Source organism: Nycticebus coucang, chromosome 5 (genome assembly GCF_027406575.1).
Source record: "Nycticebus coucang isolate mNycCou1 chromosome 5, mNycCou1.pri, whole genome shotgun sequence".
NCBI lineage: Eukaryota > Metazoa > Chordata > Mammalia > Primates > Lorisidae > Nycticebus > Nycticebus coucang.
The window spans coordinates 2075117-2102281 of NC_069784.1; the positions used below are offsets into that span (position 1 = coordinate 2075117).

General features: G+C 39.2%; 1 protein-coding gene across 10 annotated transcripts in view; it reads left to right on the top strand.

Moving 5' to 3' along the window:
* MIER1 (MIER1 transcriptional regulator) overlaps nucleotides 1-27165 on the top strand; it is a 71097-nt gene that overhangs the window by 3759 nt on the left and 40173 nt on the right. For 2 of the 10 annotated variants that reach the window (XM_053590475.1, XM_053590468.1), the window contains exons 3-6: nucleotides 418-491; nucleotides 10285-10309; nucleotides 10443-10479; nucleotides 15755-15900. In XM_053590475.1, coding sequence (XP_053446450.1) covers nucleotides 418-491; nucleotides 10285-10309; nucleotides 10443-10479; nucleotides 15755-15900 — 282 coding nt within the window. Of the gene's footprint in view, nucleotides 1-414; nucleotides 492-1769; nucleotides 1911-10284; nucleotides 10310-10442; nucleotides 10480-15754; nucleotides 15901-27165 lie in introns of those variants that run through there. The other 8 variants (XM_053590470.1, XM_053590469.1, XM_053590472.1 and 5 more) reach the window with 6 other exon arrangements.

Below are 27165 nucleotides of genomic sequence, written 5' to 3' on the forward strand. Positions count from 1 at the left end.
TTCATATTTTAATGGAAAATCCTCCTTCATCTCCATGCTATAAAGCCTGAGTTTCTACCTCTAGACCCCTTTTTATCTGTACCCACCTCAGGTCCATGCACATCCATCATTCTTTACTTCCAGCTCTTTTCATCAAGTGTATCAAATGAAAACTATTTGGGTATGAATTGACATTTATAGTAAGTCATATTATCTCAAGTCCAAAAGGTTAACATAATTCAACGGGGTAACTTTTAGAAACTATATACCTGTGTTAAGTAATTATTCCCCCAAGGAATCTTGAAAAACTTTATATAAGTTTTCTAAAAAAATAAAATGAAAATACTATACAATACAGTTAATGGTAAAAATTGTTTGCAGACTTGGGAACCTTAAAAGTTTTCCTTTCTCTTCTTTCCCTTGCTTTTCTTTCAGTAGAAAATGTGCATCAGATGTTTATGTTTAATTGGTTTACAGACTGTCTATGGACTCTTTTCCTGTCAAATTACCAGGTAATGTCCTTTCACTTAGCGGCTACTTCATATACTTACAAATGTAGTTTATTCATGCACGAGTTATTACTAGACACGACAGTTTCAAATTAATGTTGAATCTTTGGAAATAGGAAAATGCTTGATAGAGTCTAGAATTTTAAGGGAATACAAATAATTTAAGAAAACAGCTTCCCCTGTATTGCATTATAATTTAAGTGTGGACTTTAAGAAAAATTGTATATGTACACATTTATGTAATATATTGTAGCAATGGCTCACATTATTGGAAGGAAATGAATAATTTTCATATTTAACTGGTTAATTTCGGTAGTCACTTTTGAAACTGCACTGTGAGGAACCTTGAAGATTTATAACATTTTACTTCCAGATTTCTTAAATGCGTTAGTTGACGGTTTAATATCACCTTTGTAGTATCTAGCGTCTGCCTTAGTGATGGAAGTGATACATGTTAACTTTGAAATCATTGGCTCTGGCAATCATCAGAATTGGCATCAGGGCCAATTGGCAGCTCTCGGCCAAGACATTAAAACTTTCAAATTACGGGCGTTTCAGGCATTGCAGATAAGTAGGTTCTCCCACCGTGCAATCAAATAGGAGATTATATATCCATCAAAGAGCATGTTTTCAGTATTACATTTTTAAATTTTGGCTAATTGTGCAAAATCTAACGGTTGCACAACTTTGTTGCTAATGGCATCACCGGAAGTGTGAGGAAAAGCCAGTGACATTAGGAGGATGGCAGAGTGACTATAATAATCCCTTTCCTTCATCTTTGCTCTGGCCTCTCTAACGATTTGGGGATGCTGGATTTTGCTTTTCCGTTGGGAATTAACCCGGAGAGAAATATTTGTCAAGGGACTGCCGCTTTCAAAGCGCAGTTCTTGCCGCTGTTGCATCAGAGCAACATCCGTTTTCCAGCAAATGCACTTCAGAAACCCACAGCCGTGTAAATGTTACGTGTTTTCCCCGCTATACAAGTGCTGGACGTAGCGCCTTTGACACCGTCCTTTGACCCCTCTGCTCCCTAGACGCCCTCCGGGGCTGGAGCATCGGGGCGAGGCGGGCGAGGCGGGGCGAGGGGCGCATCTCCCCACACCTACCTTGACTCCGCCCCCTCCCGCGCTCGCCGGGGAGGGCCGGCGGCGGGGCCGCGTGCGCGCGCCCTCTCGCGCGTCCTGTGTCGCGCGCGCGCGCGCCGGCCTTCTCCCTCCAGCGCGGCCCAGCCCGGGCGCCGCGAGGGGGCGGAGTGGGGTGTGGTGGGCGCGCTCGGGCGGCTCCTGCGCGTTCCCGCCCAGGCAGCGGCGGCGACGGCGGCGGCTGGAGTCCCGTTGCCGAGTCTCACATCCGGGTTCTGGCCGTGACCCAGCCGCGGCCGCCGCGGAGATGTGACCCGGCAGTACGGCAAACATGGCGGAGGTAAGGGAGCGTGCTCCCTTCCCCGTCCCGGGCCGGCGCCCCGGGCCCTGGCCGGGGAAGAGTGGGGTGGGCCTGACCGGGAGAGGCCTGGCCCTGCCGGCGCCACTGCCCACCTGTTGTCCGGAACGGGCCGTGCCCTGGCGGGAGCTTCGCCTCGAACTTAGTTGGGACGGGTCCGGGGGAGGAGGAGGCGGCGGCGGCGTAGTGGGACTTGGGGGCAGTTTGAAGGGCGGCGCGGCTCGCTGGGGCCGGGGCCCGGGGCTCCGATGGGGAGGGGCGCCGGTGGCGCAACTCTGTGGCCGGCTCGGGCCGGGGGAGCTGCTGCTTCCTCTTCTTGCGAAGTTTCTTGCCTCCCTCGCCGGGATGCTGCTGCGCTCTTCCGCGTCACCCCGTCCGCCTGCTGCTGACCTCCGGCCTCCGGAGGGGGACGCGGGGCGCACGGCCTGCGATGAAGTCCGAGCCGCGGTCGGGCCCCCAGCCGAGGGGTTCTCCCCAGGTCTCCAGGGCTCCGTCCTGCCCCGGGAGAACCTTTGAGTGACCCCGAGTCAAGGCTACCTATTCTTGTTGTCTGTTTTAATTTTTCTTGCCTTGGAGATTTGTCGTCTTTCTTTTTGCTGGTTTTCTGGTAAACAAGTTCATTTTGGGGCCCCAACTCCGCGGACAACCAACCAATGTGGTTCTGTCATTAATTGGAACTTACTATATATATGCTACTGGAAATTTAAATTTTTGTCTCTAGTTTAAACTTTGAAGCATCAAAAGTTTTGTGGGGGATTTACTGTTTTGTTTTGCTTACTTTTTGCCTTATGGGTGGAAGAATTTAAGTGTTTTCCATCCTCTAGAGTTCGAGATAATTTACTTGGCCTTTGAAAGTCTCTGTTGAGATAAGCCATTGTAAATTTTGACTAGATAAGGCATTTTTCTTACATGAATTGCGATTTTCATGGTTTTGGAGGTATCCAGAACCATTCAGGAAGGAAGGAGAGATTTTACTCTAGCGAGATGGCTTGCAGTCATTATTCATTTTCAAAAACATTGAATATTTCTGATTTACATCTACATTTAGATCTTGTGTTCATTTTAATTTCTTTTGCTCGTCGTGGTTAAAGAATTGTATTTCAAGGTACATGAATTGGAGAACATAGTACTTCCTATTTCATATAAATGTGACTGGGTGTGTTCCAGTAGCCGGATATAGTACCTGGATTTTAGTCCTGGTGAGATTCTTAAGTGTTTCTTTCCTTCATATTTGAGGAGAAGGAAGTGTATGCATGTTGATTTACATGCATTTTGTCGATCAGTCTTGGCTGGACCCTCTCTCAGGGAATAGCCGTTAGCTAAGCAGGAATACGCGGTGTAGGTCTGTGACTTTCTCTCCTTGTGATGGCTGCTCACAGTGGTTTGAGGTTTAAGTTGAGGAGTCATATTCTAAGGCAAGATAGGACCTAAGGAAAATAGCTTAGTGTATCCTAAGTTTTAAAAAAACCGATATAGCTTAGTATGTAAATGAAGCTGTTATCAGTTTTATTGTTTTATAAATTAAAGATAGTGTAAGATAAAGGAAAAACTATTTTGAGTCACTAGTCATTTCTGAATATTTTCTAGTGTATGTTTCAGTTTTCTTAAATAGTTTGTCACTTGGAGAATGCAGTGCTCTTGCTTTATAGGAACACGTGGATGGTTCAGTTTACAAAGGAAAAACCTGTTTTCAGTGCATTTATTTATTGACCTCTTTAAATTCTAATTCTTCGGTTGCTTGTAGATGGTTTTATTTGTAATGAATTTGGGCAAGAGTAATCTTGTTCTGTGTTCTACGGAAAAATTTAAAACAGTTGAAGAGGTGAAAAAGTAACTTCTAATTTTCCTAGTCTGAATATGTTAGTAATTGGGATGGTTTTTGAAACTACTTGTTTAAAAAAATCAGGTGAAGGAGACATGCTGGGCTCACAGAGGCTTTTCTCTGCCTTTGCATCAGCTCTGGTGGATGCATTCTTTATGATGCCAATATAAAGCGTGCAGTAAAATAATTCAGATGCTCAGCTATTGTGCTTTTGATCAAATAAACCTGAGGACTGAAGGGTATCTTGTAAGTGGCAGTAAAGCAACAGAATGTATGTATGTGGTAAGTCTGAGGGAAAAACAGGTTATTGAAGAAGCGCGTCTCCAGAGAAAAATGTACTTTATTATCCTTCTGGGCTTTTTGTTGTTACTTTCTACATAAGAGCATGATCCTGACCTTGTTTTCCAAAAAAAGTTTAATTCTTGAGTACAGATTACTTTAGATGTGAATAGACTATACTGATTTTTCATATTTGATCTGACTATCTTAATCCATAATATAATAGAATGTACATATTTAATATGCTTAGAAGAAATGACGTATGTTCCTTTCTTAATACTTTTTGACAATATTTCTCATAGCTTATTATCCCTTAAAATTATTTACTGGCATTCTAAAAGGAGGCTCTGCTAGTCACTTAAGGGAATTCAGGGTAGGTAGTTGCAAGTTTTATGAAAGCAGTGAGAAAGAAAAAATAGGAGGAAATAGTTGGTCCTTTGAGTTTAATAAGGAATGTGGTGCAGGGACGTTTGGGAACTAACAGTTTGTCTTCTTTCAGACTTCGTAAACATAGAGACTTTCTACTCCAGGAAAAGAAAGCCATGACAGGGCAAGGTCTGTCTTTTTACCTAGGCCACACTTCTGTGATAGCAAGAGAAAAAAATTAAGGGATTTGCTTTTTGTATTGGTTTTAAGTATTTTAATACTTCTAAAAATGATATGTATCTTTTTATTTCCTATCAGACTTATACATTTATTTCTCTTAAAAACAGATTCCATGGTTAGCATTTTCTGAGTATGTTCGGATTTTGTTTGTTTAGGAGGTAGGATTGTGTTGAATGTTACTCTGCAAAATGTCGATTTTACTCTAAACAGAACTTGTTTCACTGCAATGAATGTAAGCTTTAAATAATTCTCTACATTGATACTGATCTTTTTTTTTTTTAGAATTTTTACTTGAGAGTTATTAAGGGTTTGTCCAAAGTAGTCAAGGACAGCAATGTAGAGAGTGCAGTTCAGGGGCACTGAGGCTCAGAGGACTCGGTGGGGTGGGAGAAACAAAGAAGAGAATTATTTTAAGATAATTTTGTTAAGTAAAACTAATTGGTTTTCCAGATAACAGAAATGAAACACTACCTTTGAAGCTTAAGCATGTCTTTATGAAAGGTGATCAGCTATATAGAAAATTTTTAGTTGATGTTTAGAAGGAATGTTTATATATTTCAGAAGATTCGCTAATAGTTTCAAAATTTATGGAATGATTAAACTGTTAAAGTATCATGCGTTGCTTGGGGCCCATTCTTTATAGTTACTCTATGAGTTAGAAAAATGACTTATAAATATGTGAATGTAGGCATGAGATTAATAAAGTAGCACTCTAAAAAAGGTTTTTGCAAATTGAGATTTTTTCCTTACATCCTAGGTCTAAAAAAAAAAAATAAATTTGGAAGAGACAATTAAACATATCCTTTTAGCTAAGTACTTCTTAGTACTATGTTTTTTTGAACAATTCATAATAAAAGTTAGTTGGGTCTTAAAGGAAATTCAACTAAACTTGAAGAAATCTAAATCTTTTCATAAAGAAAATGAAACTGAGCAAAGAGTTTATGCAGTTGGTCTTGGGTCATGGCACAGACTTCTGAATCCCTAGTGTGCATTTTCTGTAAGACTATTTTCCTCTGAATTATTACTCCTGTAGTAATTGAGATTAAAATTAGGTGACTTGATTTTGTATGGGAGGAAAGGGATGGCTAGCCCTTAGCACAGTACCCCTCTACCTTTCATTTTGAAGTAGGGCCCCTGACTCCTTCCTGGCTTCTGTTCCTAACTCATCTCCACTGCTGTGAGAGTCTCTGGATTAGAGGCCTCATAACTGAGTGATGGTAACGCTTTAAAAAAAGATGGTGGAATTGGTTTGAGGGGAAAAATTCGTTCAAGCTGTGATACTCATTGAAAATAAGCTTTTGATTTCTTGGAAGGAAAAGGTCTAATGATTACTTTGTGTTTTTTGTAAAAATAATGGTAATATTGTAGTTAATTAATTTTTGACTCTCTCCCAAATTATAGTTTTCTGTTGTATGGAACATTTACCATCTATGTTCTAGAAAAATATAAAAGAGAAATATTCAGCACATCTGAGACACTGAATATTTGATACAACTGTTAACTGTTTTATCATCTAAATCATAAGAATTATATGGGTGAAGGTGGCTTGATATAAAAGTGACTAGAGTTTGTTTTTTTTTGTTTGTTTAATTTTTGTCCATTCATACTCTTGTCTTTCTGTCTCTCTGGCGTTGTTTTCCATGTCAGATAAAATAAGTATGTATCCAAAAAACCCCTAACTTTTCAAAATGACAAATTTTAGACAGTAACAATTACTAGGTTTTCTTAGAAAGTAGAGGAAGAAAATGGAAATGACTTGTAATTCCAAAAGATAATTCTCAGTGACTTTGTTTTTAAAAAAAGAATGACTAGAACATGAAATGATTAGAAAATCCCAACAGTATATAGAAAGACCTCGCTGTCTCCAAGAATACGAAGAGGGCCATGTGAGAACACAGGGGAGGGCAGCTGTCCGTAAGCCTCACCAGAAACCGAACCTGCCAGCACCTTGATCTGCGCCTTTTTTGAACTGTGGGAAAATAAATTTCTGTTGTTTAAGCCTAAAAATAAAAAGGTTATGCATAGTGGCTCATGCTTGTAATCCTAGCATTTTGGGAGGCTGAGGCAGGAGGATCACCTGAGGCCAGGAGTTTGAGACCAGCCACCACAGTGCACTCCAGTCTGGTGTCTCTTAAAAAAAAAATAGTATGAAATGCAAAAAACCCTCTTCTTTTACCCAGACATAACTATTGTTAACAGAGTCTTGTGAATCCTTTTGGGGAAAAAGTTTTGTGCATGTGCCAGCCCAGTTTACTCCTTTTTCTATATTTTTTAAAATTGCTAAAATAATTTTTAAGCATTTTTTTTTCTGTCAGACCTCTCTTACAGACCTCTCTTACTCTTTTTAATGGATTCATAGTGTTCTGTCGTTTAGGAGAATTGTATATCAATTTTAAGTAGTTAAATGGTAGACTTTGTTTTTTCCCAACTTTTTGCTATGAGCATCATGGAAGTACAGAATGTTAAACATGTAGCTGTCTGCTGTACTTTAAGTAAGTGTGTTGGTGGGCTGAGTCCATGTGGGCAGAATGATCGCTAGAATAATTGAAACAACTCATCTTTCTACCAGGAATGGATGAATGCATTTTAAATACATTTTAATCCCCAACTTCAAATCTTTGCTACTTACATTCTGTAGTTTGAGCTTTTTCTAAAATTAGGTATTGTAACAAATAAGAAGTACTTGTTTAGGTTTAGTTTTGTTTTTTTTCTCTCCTTCCCTCTTTCTAATCTGTAGTGATTAATGGTAGATGTTGCAAGTTTTCCTGGAGGGTATCAGCATTAGCAGTTTGTAAGGAGACAAGTAACAGTCTGGCATGACAGATTTAGTACTAGGAGTCACATTTTAAATATGTTTTAAAAGCCATTTTGGAATGGAAAGAGAAAGTAAGTGGGGGGGAGGTAAAGAGGGAATTTTTTACATCGTTATTTCTCTAGAAAGTATAGAAAGAATATTGAGGAGGCTGAGGTTCTAGGCTTCAGAGCTGCCTCACCTGCCCTGCAAGCTTGATGCAGTCAGTTTATCTCCTGTTAACTCACCCATGAAAGAGGTAGGCAGAATGGGTATCATCGCCAGATTTATGGTTGGGATCAAGTAATTGGACGCATGTGAAGATGCTTAGGACTATGTAAGTGGAAGCTGATCCTGCAGTTGTCTTTTATACCAAAATAAAAATTGCCTCCATTCCAAACTGAAACCTCATGTATTATAATACTAAATTCACATTTTATCTTGAAAGATCATCATTTTTGATAGTCAAAGTAATGTTTATAGTATGAATTGTTTTCAAATGCCAGTTTTCCAGAAACTTGTCTTTGCTTTAATCGGATATAATTACTTTTTAAGAAATTAATCTCACTCCTACCACCAAGGTGATACAATAGAATTTTCTTTTGGACATAAAATACTAAAATATATCTATAGGCAAACCATTTCTTCTTTCCCTCCCCCAGGCTAAATCTAAGTAGGCCTTCAAATCATAGTCCTTGAAATATTCTGTTAATTGTGTGTCTAACATAATATGATCATTAATGTTATATTTGAACACTGGGTGTTTTGCTCTAGACTGGCAATGCTTACAAATGCTACTTGTCCTCCAAACATTTGGTAGCTTAATAATCGCAAAGTATTTGAGGCCTTTACAGAACTTTGAAGTGGTAACTATTTACCAGTAAAAAAAAATCAGTAATAGACACCATTTGCCATGCAAAATCCTGTCACTATCTAACATCTATAGAAATGCACTTTGTATTCCCCAGTAGAGTGACGTTTCTAATCAGCCTTTTTTTAAAAATCAGAATACTATTAAATGGAGTAATTATTTTAGTGTTCATAAAGCTACTGTGTGGATAGTGAACTTGGGCCAGAAAATGATCATTAGCATCGCTGTAGGCTTGTAAAGGGGTTGTGCTTATACTTGGGAAGTAAAGTATAACTGCATGAAACACAAGTTGATTAAATTTTAAAATACTGGTTTGCTGTATAGTAATTTGTGTGAAGCCAAAAATGTGTAGCTCTGCCCAAAAGATGTTAAGCAAGCTGGAAACCCTTTTGTGGTTAGTTACTCTTTGCATGTCAGCCTGCTGTCCTGCCCGCTTCCCATTAGAGAGACCAGATGCAAAAGCAGTGCTGTGTTGTGAGTCCTAGCGGAGTGACTTTCCAATAATGACAGTTGCATGACGCTGGACTATATGACACTGGGCACTGTCGGTTTTTTGTTGAACAATACTCAAGGAAAGAGCCCTCCTCTTACTGCTTCTCAACCCGTGGGTCGCGACCCCTTCGTAACAATGAAAATACATCCTGCATATCAGATATTTACATTACGATTTATAACAGTAGCAAAATTACAGTTATGAAGTAGCAGCGAAAATAATTTTATGGTTGGGGGTCATCACAACGTCAGGAACTGTATTAAAGGGTCACAGCATTAGGAGGCATTAGGAAGGTTGAGAACCACTGAATTAGAGGAAAAAAATAGGATCTTTGGAAAAGTGTGCCTCAAAAGAACTTAAAGTGTGGAATCTAGAATTTTGTGCTTACTACAATTGTATAATGTGGACAGTCTTTAAAAGAAAATTTTGATGTCTTATAGGGATTTGACTCAGGTGCCTACCTGTTGGAAAACCAAGCCTTCCCCTCATTTCTGTTTAGTCCTGCTGGCCTCTCTGCCCCTTACAGACGTCATCTCCCTTTTGCTGAGGCTTTTAGCCTTTCACCATCTGTTTTCTAATGAGCAGGAAATGTATAACTCTGAATTGATTGGCAAGGTTTTAGTTTGAGTTATTTGAAGCATCTTTTAAGTCTTTATTGAATTTGTCTTTAGGAGTTCATGTTTGTAGATGACTTGTTCATAATTGTGAATTAACTGAGTAAAGGTAAACTGTAACACCACAATGTATTTACAGGTGATGACGTTACTAAAATAAGTTGCTACCAATTTTCTCTTGCCATTTTCAACTTGCTGTGGTTAGCTTTATGAGAGGTGGGATGGTGCAATCGGGGGAAGGAGCATTAGAGTAGGGAGTCTATGGACTTGAGATAACCTAAGCTTGAATGACTGTTAATTCTATCATAACTTAGTATCTTATTTATTAGTAAAATTAACCTAATGTATTTGGTACTTAAATAGCATTTTAATTTTTCCTTCTTTTTTTTTTTATAACATACTTGTATTTAAAATAACGTCTTAAATTGTTTCCCTCTTCCTTCCCATATTCATTTTTTTTAAGCCAGACACCAATTTGATAACAAACATTATGCATAGTTTTTTTTCTGTATTGATAGGAGAAAAATCTATTTCAGAAAATTCCAAGGTCTAAAATCATACTTCTTAATCCACATTATGAGGCCCATATTTGCCTTTAAAATCTGGACCAAATCTATATTATTGTCTTTGTTTCTAGATTCAGGAGTGTTCTGAATTTTTCTTTATGCTTAAACCTAGTGAAAATAAAGTATTATATAAGAAGTTTTAGTTTGTTTTAGACAATGCATACATTAAAACTTACCATAGTTTTTTTGTTGTTGTTGTTGTTTGGTTTACCATAGTTGTTGATGTCATTATTAGTCATTGAATAATTCCTGTAATGTTTAAGATATACTGTATTAAATAAAAGGCTAATTTTTCTTCTTTTCTCATTCCCCAGCCATCTGTTGAATCTTCAAGTCCAGGTAAGCGTTTCCTGTATTTTTTATAATTTCTGTTTGACTAACATTTGTCCTATTAGTTGCATAGAAGTTAGAGGAGTTAGACTATCATCTGACTTGCTTTTCTTCTGAACGCTTCTTTTCTCTGGGGAAAAAGAAATGGATGAAATGTTTGACTGCCAGTGAGAGCACAGGTGAGGCTGCTGTGAGTTCATCCTCATGACTGTCTTGGGGTTCTTTTGCACTCTTTCTTCTTTTTTTAATGAATTGTCACACGTATTTCTTAAAGTTTTAAATTGTTATTTGATTTGAAGTATATCTGAAGTGTATTTTTTAAAAAGGAATCAGTTAGCTTAGAAATGCTTGTGTAGGAAATTCAAAGTATTTTATCTGAAGGAAAAAATTGTTAATTCATTTAAGAGGGAGGGAAAAATAAAGTAAGCAAAAAATTCAACAAATGAATATTTAATGTTGTAAATTAAGAAAGTTATTTTTACATTTGAATAGTATCAGTTTTTATCCTCTGACCATATACATCTAGGATTTTTGTATTCTTTTCCAAAACAGTACAGATTAATTTTTTCCTAATTTAGAGATTGCAGACTTGGGATCTTTGGACCCAATCTAGGCCACCGTTTTTCTGTTTGATCACTTGTAGTGATCTTTAAAAATTAGAATCTGAGTCGGGCACGGTGGCTCACACCTGTAATCCTAGCACTCTGGGAGGCCGAGGTGGGTGGATAGCTTGAGCTCACGAGTTCAAGACCAGCCTGAGCAAAAGTGATACCCCATCTCTACTAAAAAAATAGAAAAACTGAGTCAAGAGGATCGCTTGAGCCCAAGAGTTAAAGGGTGCTGTAGCTAGGATGCCATGGCAGTCTACCCAGGGGAACAGCTTGAGACTGTCTCAAAAAAAAAAATTACAATCTGGATTTAGGGTTCTCATAATCAGTTGTCAGATCTGGCACCACTGGGTATAGCATTCCAATGAGACAGTAATTCACTGGAGTTAAATAGCAGTAAAGAAAGTCTGGAATGTGCTTGACTTTACCAAGAGAGAGAGGCCTGCCTTCTGTGTGGGAGGTGCAGGTTAAGGGTCAGCCCAATACAGAAGAGGGACCAAGGGAACCCTCTGAGTCACAGTAATGCTTTATTTGAATATTTGATATATTCCACATTACTGAATTTTCCAGATTGTCAAAGCAATTATCTTTCTGTGTTTTAACTTTTAGGAAGTTTTTAAAAAATTCTTGAAATAACCCCTTTTTCATGGTTCCTGGTCCTTTTCACGAGCACAGATCACTGTATTCTGAGGGTTGGACAAGCTCACCTCCACATCTTTTTAAATGGCTAGTAGACTCATTCAACAGTTAATTTTTGTCTTATTTCAGCAGAAAATACTCTTTCTAATGTGTATGGGAGTAAATTGCATTAAGCTTTGTTACATTTCCAAAACTCAGTATGTAAATTATGTTCTTGATTGTTGAGGTTGAAGGAATCTGACCTCAGACTCAGTTAGATTGTCATATCCTTTTTTAGGACATTGAATTGTTTCCAGTATTTATTGTTTTGCAAACACAGAAATCACTTTTAGTTCTGAAAAAATAGGTTCTAGTTGTTATATTATGAGTTTTAGATTTTTTTTAATGAATTTTTGAGGCCCTCCTCAGGTAGTATGCATGGATATATGGAAATAACCTCTCCAAAAGCAGCGTTAGTAAACAGCCGTCTCAGTTTTCATTGCATTTTAATCTGCCTAGGCTGAACTGGAAAAGTAGTGGAGTTGGAAGAATACAAAGTATATAATTTAATAGCTTTTGCTACCTGTTGAATACTTATACATACAGATTGATTCAATCTTTATTTATCTAGATTGTTTTCAGGCTAAGGAAGATCTTTGGAGTTAACATTTGTTACATGGGGCTTCGACCCAAGGGACTGCTAGTTATAGGCAGGTGCAAAAGTTGGTGGAGAAAATTAGAAATAGAGGCTTCATGTCAAAAAATTTTTGATCCACTGGTAAAAGGCTGTGTCCTTTGTAGCATCTGAAGTTTGGAATCCATGCTGGTAGTAATATATTGTCACACGACCATGTTAATTGGTTTGTCTATAGACTCACCGGTGCCAACCAGGTGGTAGAACAATGCAAGTAGCTATTAGATGTGAGGATAAGGAAGGGGGGATATTTAAAAAGTGACTAAATGATTGAATGTGATATAAAGTAGAGCCTCCATCGTTGACCTGGTTTTCATAGACCAGACATGCACCATATGTATGTATCAGTGCAGTAGGCGTGATTCACGTGTTGACCAGTTTCTCACAGTCCCCGGGGTGGTCAGCTTATAGAAGTTCTGTATTATAAGCTGAATTTATCTTTGAGTCTTTGAAAAGATGTAAGGTCCCTTCTAGTCATTCTGCAGTAGGCTAGGATTTTATGACAAAGCAGTGGTATTTTCTTCAACTCAGAGGAAACTATATTTTTATTTTATTCCTTACCCCTAATCATTTATTGAGATTTTTTTTCCCCCTAGGAGATGGCCTGACAGTGGGCTTAGCAATTGACAGGAATAATAGGATGTTTAGTTGGTCCTAAAGAGCAAGGTAGAAGTAAATCAGATAAAACCAAGAGGTCAAATTGTACAAGAAAAAAAAAACTGAAATTAAAAATTTATAGAAAAAAGTGTAACGTATGTGCTGGGAAAGGAGTTGGAGTGAGAAAGGAGTTTGTATACAATTGGTAATTTGATGTAGTAAGAGAGTAAACTGGTAACTCTTCACATATAATTGGCTTTGTAAATAATGAGCAAAAAATGGGACTTCAGGTAAGTCATAACACTCATGATTTTATGGTGTACTCTTACAAGCTTGGAATTTTTTTTTACAGTTAATAGAGTATAATGATAAGTTATTGTTAGAATTGAACAATTTTAAGAGAATTATTAACAGAATTATTAAGAGAATTTTAACAAAATTATTTTTGGCTATCCTTGCATCCAGTAAAAATATCTGATTGGGATAATAGTATACAAAGAGGTTTGTAGGGTTTTTTTTGTTTTTTTTTTTTAGGATCTTTGTACCTACAGGAGAGAAGCAAATTGTAGCATCGTCTGTAGGAACACAGTTACTGACCAGGGACTGTCCCAGGAGGCTCCTAGGAGAACTGAAAAGTTGCAGGAAAGTTTTCCAGTGAAAACTCAGAAGAGATAACAATTGGCACAAAAAACAACACTTAAATCAGTGGTTTCAAGTTGTGCTCCTGTGGATTCCTTGCGTCCATTCCCTCAAGCAGTACTATGATGTTCTATTGAAATTAGGTTTTTACTTTGTAAATCATTCTAAAACATTGATAAATGTTAATAACTCATTTTTACCATAATTTGGTATAAGATGGTATCTGATTTGGTAGATAATTATGTATGTAATTATTTCATAATTAGGATTAGTATTTTCTTCTCAAAGGGCACAGTGACTTCTAAGCACTTTACCATATATCCTGGCTTGCAGTTCACTCTCTTGGTGAACGTAGGTGTCCCTTCGGGATTCTCTGAGGCAGGACACACACAGGAATCGCGGAGTGCAGGGGAAGCACAGGTGCTGGCACGGGCATACCCGGGATTCACAGTCCATCTCTGCCATGTCCTGGCTCTGTGACTTTAGACAGGCTACTTGAACTCTAAGCCAAGAGTCTGTTTTGTTTTTTTCGTTTGTTTGTTTGTTTTCTCTCTTTAAACGGGATGATAATATCTACTTTATAGTACTGTTTGAATATTAGTTAAGGTAACGTATGTGAAGTGCTTGAGCATACTATCTGGCACATAATAAACACTCAAAAAACGGTTCTTATTCTAAAAATTGTGGGAAGTGACAGAAGAACCCGACTGAGCCTTGGGCAGCCCCTAATTCCTGCCTGCTGGGTTTTCAGGAAGTCAGCCTCCGTGTCCCTTGCTTTGCTAGTTAGTTCTTTTGTTGGAGTAAAGTGAAGAGATAGGTACATCTAGTAATCTATGGCCTTCAACAGTTTAAACTGATAAAAACTCTAATTTTTTTAGTGATCAGTGAATCATGTGTTTATTAGTAAATAATGCTTTTGCAAATTTAAGTCTAGGTTTGGTGATAGTCAGTATGGGGATATTTTACAGAATTACAGAAGCCCACCCTTTGCTATCTACTACTACAAAGTTTGACACTATTGAGTCCAGCAATATTCCCCAACCACCAGGCTAAAAATAGATTAGCTTATACATCATTTGCCTATTAGACTATTTACATGCATTTTAATAGGAGTTCAGTATGCAATTTTTAATAAATTTAATAATTCCTGTTATAGTCTGAGTTATTTCAGATCAAAATCAACTTAAGTTGTGAACAGCTAATCAAGTATTAGAAGTATTTCTAATGGAACGGTAGTATTTGAGTGCAGCTGCATTCTCCCCAGACCATGTTCAGATGGCTGAGTCAGTCGTCCCTTGGTACCTGTAGGCCTCCCGCCGAGACCAGAATCTTGGATGCTTAGGTCCTTGATACAAGATAGTGCAGTATTTGCATATAGCCTGTGCATGTCCGGCTGTATACTCTAAATCATCTCTAGATTACTTATAACTAATACAGTGTAAACACTAAGTAGATGTTTTACTATACAGTTTAGGGAATAATGACCAGGAACAACGTCTGTATGTGTTCAGACACACACATGTTTTAAAAATACTTTTGGTGGTGGTTGGTTGAAATAAAACCCATGGATATGAAGGACCAAGTTTTCTTTTCCTCCAGAGGTCAAAGGGATTCATACTCACTGTGTCTGTCAGACATTAATTAAATGGCTAAGAATTGTGAATTTTCTCCCACACAAAAAGGTCTTTCTAATTTCGTGTTTACAAAATTACAGCTCACTTTTTGTTGTTTTTTGGAGAAAGGATTTCAGTCTGTGCTTGAACTAGAGTACAGTGGCATCATCATAGCTGCTGCAGCCTTCAGCTCCTAGGCTCAGACAATCCTCGTGTCTCAGGCTCCCTACTAACTGGACCGACAGGCATACACCATCACTCTTGGCTAAGGTTTTTTGCTTTCTTGTGTTTTTTTTGGTGGCAGTGGGGTCTTGCTCTTGTCCAGGCTGGTCTCAAACTCCTGGACTCTAGCAGTCCTCCTGCTTCAGCTTCCCCAAGTGCTAGAGTTACAAGTCTGAGTCCACCAGACCCAACCAACATACTTTTTATGAACATTTTTTTCTCTTAGTTTTGCATTTGAACTGTGAATAGATAGGGGTAAGACAGGACAAAAATAACCCTTTAGAAGAGACTTTTTAAGGGAAAGAATTTTTGAAGACAATAAACGATACTCACTGTGCGTAGCTTTTTCCTGGTAGTTTTGACTTCTGTCCAGCTCCAGATAAATACATCGTATACACTGAATAAATACTGATGAGACACACGTGATTTGGTTTACCAAACTTTTTGAAATATTCTTTACCAGGGGGTTCAGCAACATCAGATGACCATGAATTTGATCCATCAGCTGACATGCTGGTTCATGATTTTGATGATGAACGAACATTAGAAGAGGAAGAAATGATGGAAGGAGAAACAAACTTCAGTTCTGAAATAGAGGATCTTGCAAGGGTAAATAACATCAAGAGCTAGAGGATGAAGTGGGTGTACTCTTTTTGTGAAGAGAGGAAACATTTGAAATTTTGGATCTCTGTTTTTGTGGGAAAGTTATTTTATATATAGTCCATACTGAAAAATTCTGTGTGATCATAGGTGGCATGTTTAAAGTTGGAATTGAAAGGCATTTAAAAATATGTAATGTGCACTAATAGAATTCAGATAGTAACTTTGGTAAAACACCCAAACATCTGGGTCAAAAATGGATTATACAGAGGTTCTAAACTTACGTCCTCTGTCTTTCCCCACCTTCTGCACCTGTGTTCCCTCACCTTCAGAGGCAAACACACAGGCCTGGAGTGGTTAGCATTTTCCTCATTTTCCATTAACAGCATAAGCTGCTCTAAACTGTCTTTGCCCTTCCTGTCAAGGAGGAGTGCCTTTCACGAGTCTACACATTGTCCTGTTCTCCTTCTCTCTCCCCCTTACTTTTTTACCACAGCTTTTGCTTACTTGAATTCTAGAGCACCCCGAGTCCAGGTTCCCTGTCTCTGTCCCTGTTCGGGGCCCTTCACCAACTTCTTCTCTGCCATTGTGGCATCTCCAGGTCTTCTCCAGAGACCTTCTCTCCAGGTCTCTTATGGCCCTTCTTTTCTTCTCTCCTATCTCCTGTCTGGATAGGTGCTTCTCAAGAGGTAGTATGAAGGCCAGCTGTGTTAAAATTACCCATGTACTTACTTTAAAATATAGATTCTTACGCCTCGCTGCAGGCGTGCTGAATCAGTCTCTGGGGGTTCAGATCCATGTCTTTGTTCGGCAGGTGGGCCTTGCATATGCACGTTTGGAAATTACACTAAGCTGTGTGATCAGACCCCTTCTCCTGCTGTCTAACCTGCTCTGTGCTCCTTAGTTTATATTTCTAGCATTATCTTCCTATCTCTAGTTTTCTTTATCTATCTTGACATTTTTTTGCAGATAATCTCTACAGATATCTCTAAAATTTAAATTTTCAAAAAAGAACTATTTACTGTTGTTCTCCCTCAACTTGTTCCTTCCCTGTCTTCTCTGTCAGTTAAAAATGGCTGTACTATTTACCCTTTTTCCTAAGTCAGAAGCCATGGAGTCATCTTATTTCACTCCCAATGTCCAATTCCTAAATAAACTTATTATTTCTGTCCACAAAATGTATCTTTTTGTTCTGTCTTTGCCTAGAATGACTACAGTAGTTTCCTAACTGGTTTCTCCGTTTCTTCCTTTACTATCTTTCTCCTGATACTTCTACCAGCAGCCGTGATGATCTTTTCCAAATACAAATCAATTTTTATCAACATCTTGGCTTCCTGTTACCTCCAAACAAAATCCAAACCAGCATGGCCACTTGCTTGATAGGACGTTTTATCTGTGCATCACACTGCCTATTATTCTGTGTATGGTCATACCAGCTACTTTTTAAAATTTATTTATTTTTTTGAGACAGAGTCTCACTTTGTCACTCTGGGTAGAGTGCCATGGCGTCCCTGCTCACAGCAACCTCAGATGCTTGGGCTTAGGCGATTCTCTTGCCTCAGCCTCCCGAGTAGCTCGGACTACAGGCACCCGCCACAACACCCGGCTATTTTTAGAGATCTCGCTCTTGCTCAAGCTGGTTGCACACCGATGAGCTCAGGTAATCCACCCGCCTTGGCCTCCCAGAGTGCTGGGATTACAGGCATCAGCCACTGCACCTGGACGTACCAACTGCTTTTGTTCTTAAGCCAGTTTGTTTCTGCTTCACAGCTCATCAGCGGACTCTCGCTCTCTGCTCTGCCCTTCCCAAGGCTGCGCCTCACTCTTTGGGTTTGTTCCTCCTCAGAATGGCTTTTTCTGCCGTGTGATTAGCTTTTTAAACCACTGTGTCATCTTAAATGGTTTCTTTATACTTAACACAATTTATAATTTTATTTTTGTTTATTATCTGTGTCTTCTCATGGTTCATGGTGGAGGGGACTGTGGCTATTTCATTCACTGAACTATTTCATAGTACCTAGAAAGAGTGGTCACTCAAAACTATACATGAAGGAAATTGATAAATTAATCTGGTATGTGCTAATAAAATTTATTATACATATGATCTGTTGTATTTCACGATAAAAATATAAGAAATAAGATATAATATCAGCTTTTAAGGATTTTTAATAATACAGTATCATGGAAAATGAATACTTACCCTTTTTTTGTAATAAAAACAAATTTGTATCAGAATTTTAGTTTGGAACTTTTTGAAGTGTACATTTAAAGCCCTTGAGAAGCCGTCTTATTGCTGTTTGTTCTGATCTCGTAATTACGGTGGTCTCATTCTGGATCCTTTAGTGATCAGAGTTGGCTTAAGCCACAATTCCTAAACAATCCAGTATTTTATTATTTTAAGCCAAAGGACAGACTTTTTCTTAATGGCAAAGGCATATATATATATATATACATGTTATCACAAAAGCTTTTCAAGAATGAATTAAAAAGCACACAAATCTTGGGAGTCAGGCTGTTCTAACTAAGAGGCTGGGAAGCTATTGAAAAAATAAGGATAATTTGCTTGGATGATTTGGAACTTCGATGAGCATCAAGGGAAAAAAATTGATTTAATAGTTAATCACAGTCACTTCATATATTTGTAAAAAGGGAGGGCAGTTATTTTCAGTTAGCTGCTTATAGTCACAGAAATTTCTGTCACTTCCAATATATTTTCTCTTTCTGAATAACCTGTTCATGGGTTAAAAGGTAAAGGAGGAAAATCTTACATTCTCCATATTATCACATTCTATATTAAATGCAAATACTAGTCAGCAAGAGGAAATAGGTACAGTCTGTGATAAGTTCAGAGGTAGAGTGAGGGGTGTTTTCTTCTATTTCAGAAAATGGGCTGTTAACTTTAATAAGTATGAAATTACAGGTTTTGCTAAAATTTCAAGCATATCATTGCCTTTTTCTGTTTCTGTTTTTCCCATCCCCTTCCCCTGTCTCTAATAGCCCCCCCAATTTGCTTTTGAATTTGCTTCCTTAAGAAATGGTAATTAAAATAAAGTTATTTATGAAGACTAGCGAAAGGAAGAAAAAGACAGTGGCACCAATCCTTTATTATCCTTTCGGCCAGTCTGTACCTTCTCAGATTCTTCCCTGACTTCTCCCAGAAACAGCTGAAGCTTGGATTTAAGGAGCACATAATACAAATGCTGTTATCTGTAACCTGAAGCGGAGCTAGCTCAGGGCCGATACGTTGGGTTTACTCCACAACTCTTCAGGAAGGAACCAGAGCAAACTGGATTTTGCTTTTATTAAAATAGTGAGGAAGATTTTGTCACGTTGATCAGTGACTTTCTGTTAGGTCGAGATTTGGTAATGTGTTTTTCACCTGGCCTTTTCGTTGTATGAAATGTTTTTTTGATGTTAATTATGGCAAAACTGAGATAGTCAATTCATTTAGGAGCTACTAATAACTACATGGTATGTGGTTTATAATTTATTCAATTCGAATTTTAGTATCTTCAGTGTAAACTGTAAAAGCTTTGGTATATGTTGTTACATTTGTATGTATTATCTTGTTACTGTAAAATGTATTTTAATTATGTAAATTTGGCAGTTAAATGTTCTAATAGAATTGGATGTATATGTTAGAATTTATGGTAGTGATCTTAGAAAGGGTGTCCACCATCCCCACAGTAAATCGACTTCTGTCTGCTAGAACTAGCAGCATTGTAGTTTAACCCTGTTTTGCACATGCACTCTTAAAACAGAGAGACTCTGGAGGGACACAGATACAGCAGTCCATCTGGGAGAATGTAGATCAGGATCATATCTTTTTGTTTTTATGATGGGATCTTGCTCTGCCTCCCAAGTTGGAGTGCAGTGGCAGTGGCTTACATACTCCTGAGCTCAGGTGGTTCTCCTGCCCAGCCCTTGAATAGCTAGGGCTTGCAGGTGCCTGCCACCACACTTGGCTGGTGTTTAAATGTTTTTGTGGAGACAAGGTCTTGCTGTGTTGCCCAGGCTGACCTCAAAATCTTGGCCTCAAGCCATCCTCTTGCCTCAGTGTGCCACAATGCTAATGTTACAGCGGTGAGCCCTTATGCCCAGCTGGGATCATAATGTCACTATGTATTTAAATATATTTTAGAAAAGTCACATCATAACAATGTCAGTAACTCAGTAACATAACAGTGTCACTACTTACTATATACATTAAAGTGCTAGGCATATTCCATCCAGAGAATAAAGATTAAAAAGTAGGGCGGTGCCTGTGGCTCAAAGGGGTAGGGTGCTAGCCCCATGTGCTGGAGGTGGCAAGTTCAAACCCAGCCCGGCCAAAAATGGCAAAAAAAAAAAAAAAGATTAAAAAGTGAAAGACAGGTCTTTCTAAAGTATACACACAATGTGAAGTGTTCACTCCCCTTTTCCTTCATAATTTATCTTCTAGTCAAACTCCCCCTCCCCCCCCAGAGGTTGGTTACCTTAAGAACCAGCTCTCTAGTCCAATCCGGATGTGGTCCCATAGGCCTTCCTGCCTGGAAATCAGCCTCTTTTCTTTCTTCTCCCCTGTTCATTAGCATTTATTGGTCAGTCAGTTTTGGTGCAGTGGGTGTAAGAAGAGCACGGTATACGTCTATCACGTGGCCTGTGCTGTCACACTCATCAGCTCTGATGTGAGGGACGTGTGCGCCCATTCCCATGCTTGTCACCTTGTGCTGTGCCCTTCCCTAATTCCTCAGTCAGCCCAGTGCCCCGCACTGTACAGTGCAGTGGGTGCTGCACACTCAGCCTCAGGTTAGGTTTCAGGAAGGCAGTGGGTGGCGTGTGCATACGCGTGGAAAGGCGAGTGGTGTGGTGAGTCCGAAACGCCTGGCTTCCCAGTTCAGCTGGTGACTCCATACATGACTTAATATTGTTAACATTGTTAATCCTTGGTGGTTACTACAAGGATAGTAGCTTTCAAGCATTTAGCTAATGTCTGGTACATGATAAGCACTAAATAAAACTAGGTGGTTGTATGATATGTAAGACTCTGAGAGAGTTCTGTGCTCTACAAATGTGAAAATTCATAACTAGACCCATAATTTTCTCTTTGTGTACCCATATTTCTATACTTCTAAATGAATCAGAATAAAACACTCTGCCACCTTACTTTGATACGTCACTTTGAGTTGAGGGAAGCACCTTACTCCCTGGTAGAATGGAGGCTTTTGATAACATAAGCCGGTGAGAGAGCAGGGATTGATAGCCCCTAGTATAGTAATGTACTGTTGACCAAGTTTTAATCATACCTTAGTCCTTTTATAGAGGGAAAGTACAGAGTACTTGCTTCATGGATATCATTACTGTTTACAGCATCAGAAATTTGGGGGTGTGAAGATAAACCCATCAGAAGCGAGCTCAGACAGTGAGGGCTCGTGGAGCTTTGTTATAGGGGAGGAGGAGCATTTCCAGTGCTCGGACTCAGGGTGCCCAGGATGCATTTCCTACATTTCTACCTCTCCAGGTGGCCGGCTGGCTTTTCACAGACCATCTTTTTTTCACACAGTACTGTTAATTCTTTGGTCCCATGTTTACTTCTTGGGATATTCTGTGTTTTTCTCTTCACCTGCTGTTGATAACGGCAAGCTTGGGTCACATGCCTGTTCTAAACTTACGGTGAGGGAATGCACTGATTCTAGTGTCAGGAACGATGGTCCAGGAAGTGAGCTTTCAGTCAAAATAGATGCTTGGAATGGAGGAGGTGACATTTCTGGGAGAAGATGAGTGCAGAGTGGAGAGAGTGGGAAGGGTTGGGGAGCCAGTTAACAGTGGCCGTGCTTTCTATGCATCTCAGTTACAGCACAGAGTAGGGACTCCATAATGCTACTTAAGTTTGAAACAAGACTTCTCAGCAGAGTTGATGCTGGTTTCTATTGTACCTATGGCTTAGTATCTGCTGCAAGGTCTTCACTTTATACCTTAGATCAAATAAGATACTTTTCATGCTGCTGTCAAGCTCTGACTTGTATTTTTAGTGGTAATGATTGTGTTTTCTTGCTGCTTACTAGCTTCAAACTGAGTGGCAGGTTATGAGTTTGATACCTAGTAATATTAAGCATTTGGATGGAATGGGCAAGAATATTTTGTTTATATATGTTAGAACCCATCTAAAAATAACTTTGACTAAAAAGAAGGTCTAACTGGGTCCAAGGAATTCACTGAACCAGGGATTCAGCATGGCTGGGACATCTGTTGCTCCTAACTCCTGTTAACATCTCACTGGTTTCTTTTCCACAGCCACTAATTTTGTTAAGGTTCTGGTCGTGCACAGGTGAATGTATAGCAAGCGATAACGGTGATTGCTGCCTTGTTCATTCTCCTCAGCAGAACTTCTCCCTGCCTGAGTTCCTATTGAACATTTTATTGTGTATGTAATTTCCCCAGTTATTGTGTCAATAACTGTTCAAAGGTACCCTTAGGTTAACTCTAAAGTACGTGTATAGCCTATCTCTTTAGAAATGAGGTACAACTAGAGAAAGTAGGTAAAAAATGCCAACGGCAGCTGGCAGTAGTTTATAACTGATCTGTCAGTGACCAATGGCCTTCTAAAATGCTGGGGTTTTTTAGTTACGCAGATGGTGTGTGCTATAATCAGAGTGACCAGATTGTCCATTTTTTGTTCTGTACCTGTACGTTCATCACATCCTCTAACCTGAGTGGCTTTTCTCCAGGTCTGCCAGTTCTGTTGTTATCTCATTTGAGCTTATCTCCTCTAAAGGCGCTATGGTGAGACCTCTTTTGAGTCTCTCTGTTCTCTGTTTCTGAGTTTTTCTTTGAGAAGTGAATTTTTTTTTATTAAATCATAGCTGTGTATATTAATGGAATCATGGGGTACAATGTGCTGGTTTTATATACCATTTGAAATATTTTCATTAACCTGGTTAACATAACCTTCACCACATTTTCTTAGTTATTGTGTTCAGACATTTATACTCTGCACTTAGTAAGTTTAACATGTACCCTTGTAAAATGTACCGTAGATGTGGTCTCACCAATTACCCTCCCTCCACCCATCCTCGCCCCTCCCCCCCTTTCCCTCTCCCCTTTCCCTATATTCTTGGGCTATAATGGTTTCATAGTAGGGCTGAGTACATTGGATACTTTTTCTTTCATTCTTGAGATACTTTACTAAGAAGAATATGTTCCAGCTCCATCCATGTAAACATGAAAGAGGTAAAGTCTCCATCTTTCTTTAAGGCTGCATAATATTCTATAGTGTACATATACCACAATTTATTGATCCGTTCGTGGGTTGATGGGCACTTGGGCTTCTCCCATGACTTAGCAATTATGAATTGGGCTGCAATAAACATTCTGGCATTCTGGTACAAATATCTTTGTTATGAAGTGATTTTTGGTCTTCTGGGTATATACCTAGTAGAAGAATTGTAGGATCAAAAGGCAGGTCTATATTTTAGATCCGTAAGTGTTCTCCAAACATCTTTCCAAAAGGACTGTATTAGTTTGCATTCCAACCAGTAGTGTCTAAGTGTTCCTCCACATACACGCCAACATCTCTGGTTTGGGGATTTTGTGATTCGGGCTAATCTTACTGGGGTTAGCTGATATCTCAAAGTGGTTTTGATTTGCATTTCTCTGATGATTAAGGATGATGAGCATTTTTTCATGTGTCTTTAGGCCGTGTGCCTGTCTTCAGAGAAGTTTATCTTCAAGTCCCTTGCCCACCTGAGATGGGATCACTTGTTCTTTTCTTGCTTATTCGTTTGAGTTCTCTGTGGATTCTGGTTATTAAGCCTTTGTCAGAGACATAATGTCCAAATATCTTCTCCCATTCTGAGGGCTGTCTGCTTGCTTTACTTACTGTGTTTTTGGCTGTGCAGAAGCTTTTTAGTTTGATCAGGTCCCAGTAATGTATTTTTGGTGTTGCTTCAATTGCCGGGGGTGGGGGTGGGGGTTCCTCATAAAATATTTGCCCAGGATGATTTCTTCAAGAGTTTTCCCTGCACTCTCTTCTAGTATTTTTATAGTTTCATGTCTTAAGTTTAAATATTTAATCCAGTGAGAGTCTATCTTAGTTAATGGTGAAAGGTGTGGGTCCAGTTTCAGTCTTGTATAGGTCGCCAGCCCGTTCACCCAGCATCATTTGTTAAATAGGGAATCTTTTCCCCACTGAATGTTTTTAATTGGCTTGTCAAAGGTCAAATAATGGTAAGTAGCAGGGTTCATCTCTTGGTTCTCTATTCTGTTCCATACATCTGCCTTTCTGTTTTTGTGCCAGTACCATGCAGTTTTGATCACTATTGATTTATAGTATAATCTGAGGTCTGGTAGCGTGATCCCTCCTGCTTTATTTTTATTTCTGGATAGTGTGTTGGCTATGCAAGGTTTTTTCTGATTCCATATAAAACAAAGTGTTATTTTTTTTGAGATCTTTAAAGTATGACAGTGGAACTTTTAATAGGGATTGCATTAAAATTATATATTGCTTTGGGTAATATGGACATTTTAACAATGTTGATTCTTCCCAGCCATGAGCATGGTATGTTTTTCCATTTGTTAACATTTTCAGCTATTTCTTTTCTTAGATTTTCATAGTTCTCTTTATAGTGATCTTTCACGTCCTTTGTTAGATAAACTCCCAAATATTTCATCTTCTTTGGCACTACTGTGAATGGAATAGAGTCCTTAACTGTTTTTTTTCAGCTTGACAATTGTTGGTATATATAAAGGGTATAGATTTATGAGTGCTGGTGAGATGCTGCTGTATTCCTTGATCACTTCTAAGAGTTTTGTAGTAAAATCCCTGGTGTTTTCCAGATATACAATCATATCATCTGCGAAGAGCCAAAGTTTGATCTCTTCTGACCCTATATGGATACCCTTGATCACCTTTTCTTCCCTAATTGCGATGGCTAAGACTTCCATTACAAGAGAAGTGAATTTTTATAAACTGAGTCACACTTCTCATTTGTGTATACAAGGGGGAAAAATCTTGATCTAATTATAGATATCAGATATTCTACCTTCTTGATAGTGGCTTTAAAAAAAAATCCTTTTGGGGGTGGTGGTGGTGTAAGATGGTGGGCCAGAAGGATCATTCAGCAGAGCTCTCCTAGAATGCTGAGGAAAAAAGAGAGAACCCAGGCATAACTGGCACAGGGACCTTACCCAGAGTCATAGCTCAGGGAGCACAGTGAGGAGGGTGGTTAGCAGGGTATAACATGGTAATCTGATGAATTAAGTAAGTGATTGCTACTAGCTGTCCGCCACAGAGGTCTGGGCTGGGAGGAAGCCTTTTCCGGAGTTTTCAGTAGTTGGGGGAAGCTGTGTGTTGAGTGGAAAGCTTAGAACAGTGGGTGGGCTCAAGTAGTATACAATAACCAGATTTGAATGCCAGTTAGAGCGGATTTGCCATAGGTTTACTGGCTGTTGAGGCAGTCATGCTGAGGTCATCTTGGCGGCCAGGGGGCTGCTATTGTGGGAAGGTCTTAGCAGGGCCCTAAAGCTTGACTGCCTTAATTCCACATGTTGGGATCAGAACTCCATTCTTGGGACAGGCTGAGGGATTCCCGCGCACCCCATGGAAACTGGAGCTAGAGCACTGTGAGACCTGCCCCTGAAGGATTCTGGAGAGCTCAAGATTCCAACCCAGCAGGGTCTGAATGCTGAGGAAACAATCAGGCAATCACCAAAGGTAACTAAGTTTGACATAAATACCATAGAGGTTGCTGGCTGTGTTCTCCTCTCCTATAGAAAATCACAGCGTCACCTGGTGTCCTGGGGACATACTGCAACATACTGTCATCAAGAGCAAGGACTTCTGAAACAGGAGGCAGTGAGAAGAAAAGGAGGAGGACAAGGAGGTTAACAAGAAAAAGAACACATGAGGAGGAACCAACAGTAAAATTCAGGTAACATGAAAAAGCAATACAGAGCAATTCCCCTCAAGGGACCATGAAGCAGCTACTGCAGAAGACTCAACCTATAAGGAATTAATGGACTTGACTCAACCTATAAGGAATTAATGGACTTGACTCAACCTATAAGGAATTAATGGACTTGACTCAACCTATAAGGAATTAATGGACTTGACTCAACCTATAAGGAATTAATGGACTTGACTCAACCTATAAGGAATTAATGGACTTGACTCAACCTATAAGGAATTAATGGACTTGACAGAAAGGGAATCTAAAATATGGGTGATAAAGACAAAGGAATGGACAAGAAAATGGAAAGACAGAACCAAAAGTAGGAAGAGAGATACATAGAACATGGGCTATAGAACGGATATGGCGGAGCTGAAGGAAATGAAGGAGACAATCAGGGAATGTGAAGATGTGGTGGAAAGTATCAAAAATAGGTCAGACCACGGAGAAGAAAGAACCTCAGAGCTGGAGGACAAAGTTTCAAGTTAACCCAGGTAGTTAAAGAGGCAGGAAAGAAGAGAGAAAGCAGAACAGGCACTTAGAGAACTACGAGACTCCACAAAGCATTCAAACCTACGAATAACAGGGATTTCTGAAGGGGAAGAAGATTGTCCCAAAGGAATGGAAGCCCTGCTGGAGACTATCATTAATGAAAATTTACCATGTTTTACTAAAGGCCCTGACACACTCCCTTCAGATGGATATCGAACCCATTTATCTCAACTCAGAGCTCTCCAAGGCACATTGTAGTGAACCTGTCAAAAATTAAGATGAAAGAAAAAATTCTGCAAGCAGCCAGGAGTTAAGGGCCAACTAATCTACAGAGGCACAGCCATTAGGATGACAGCAGACTTTTCTCTTGAAACTTTCCAAGCCAAAAGAGCATGGGCATCCACCTTCAACATTCTTAAACTAAACAATTTTCAGCCCCAAACTTTGTATCCTGCTATACTAAGCTTCAGAATTGATGGAGAAATCAAATCTTTTGCAGATATACAAGCACTGAGGAAATTCGCCACAAGACCAGCCCTACAGGAAGTACTTAGACCTATTTGCAACACGATGACCACGGTGGTGCAAAGGGTAAAGCCACATAATGGATTTTCACAAAATAAGATGAATAGAACTCACCACACTTACCAGTTCTCTCAATAAATGTCATTGGACTGGATTCACCACTAAAGAGGCACAGCTGGCTGATTGGATAAAACAGCACTAGCTATCTGTGTGTTACCTCCAGGAGACACAGCTAGCCTTGAAGGACATTCAAGACTCAGGGTGAAGGGATAGAAAACAGGATTTGAAGCAAATGGAAATCAGAAGAAAGGAAGGGTTGCGATCTTATTTT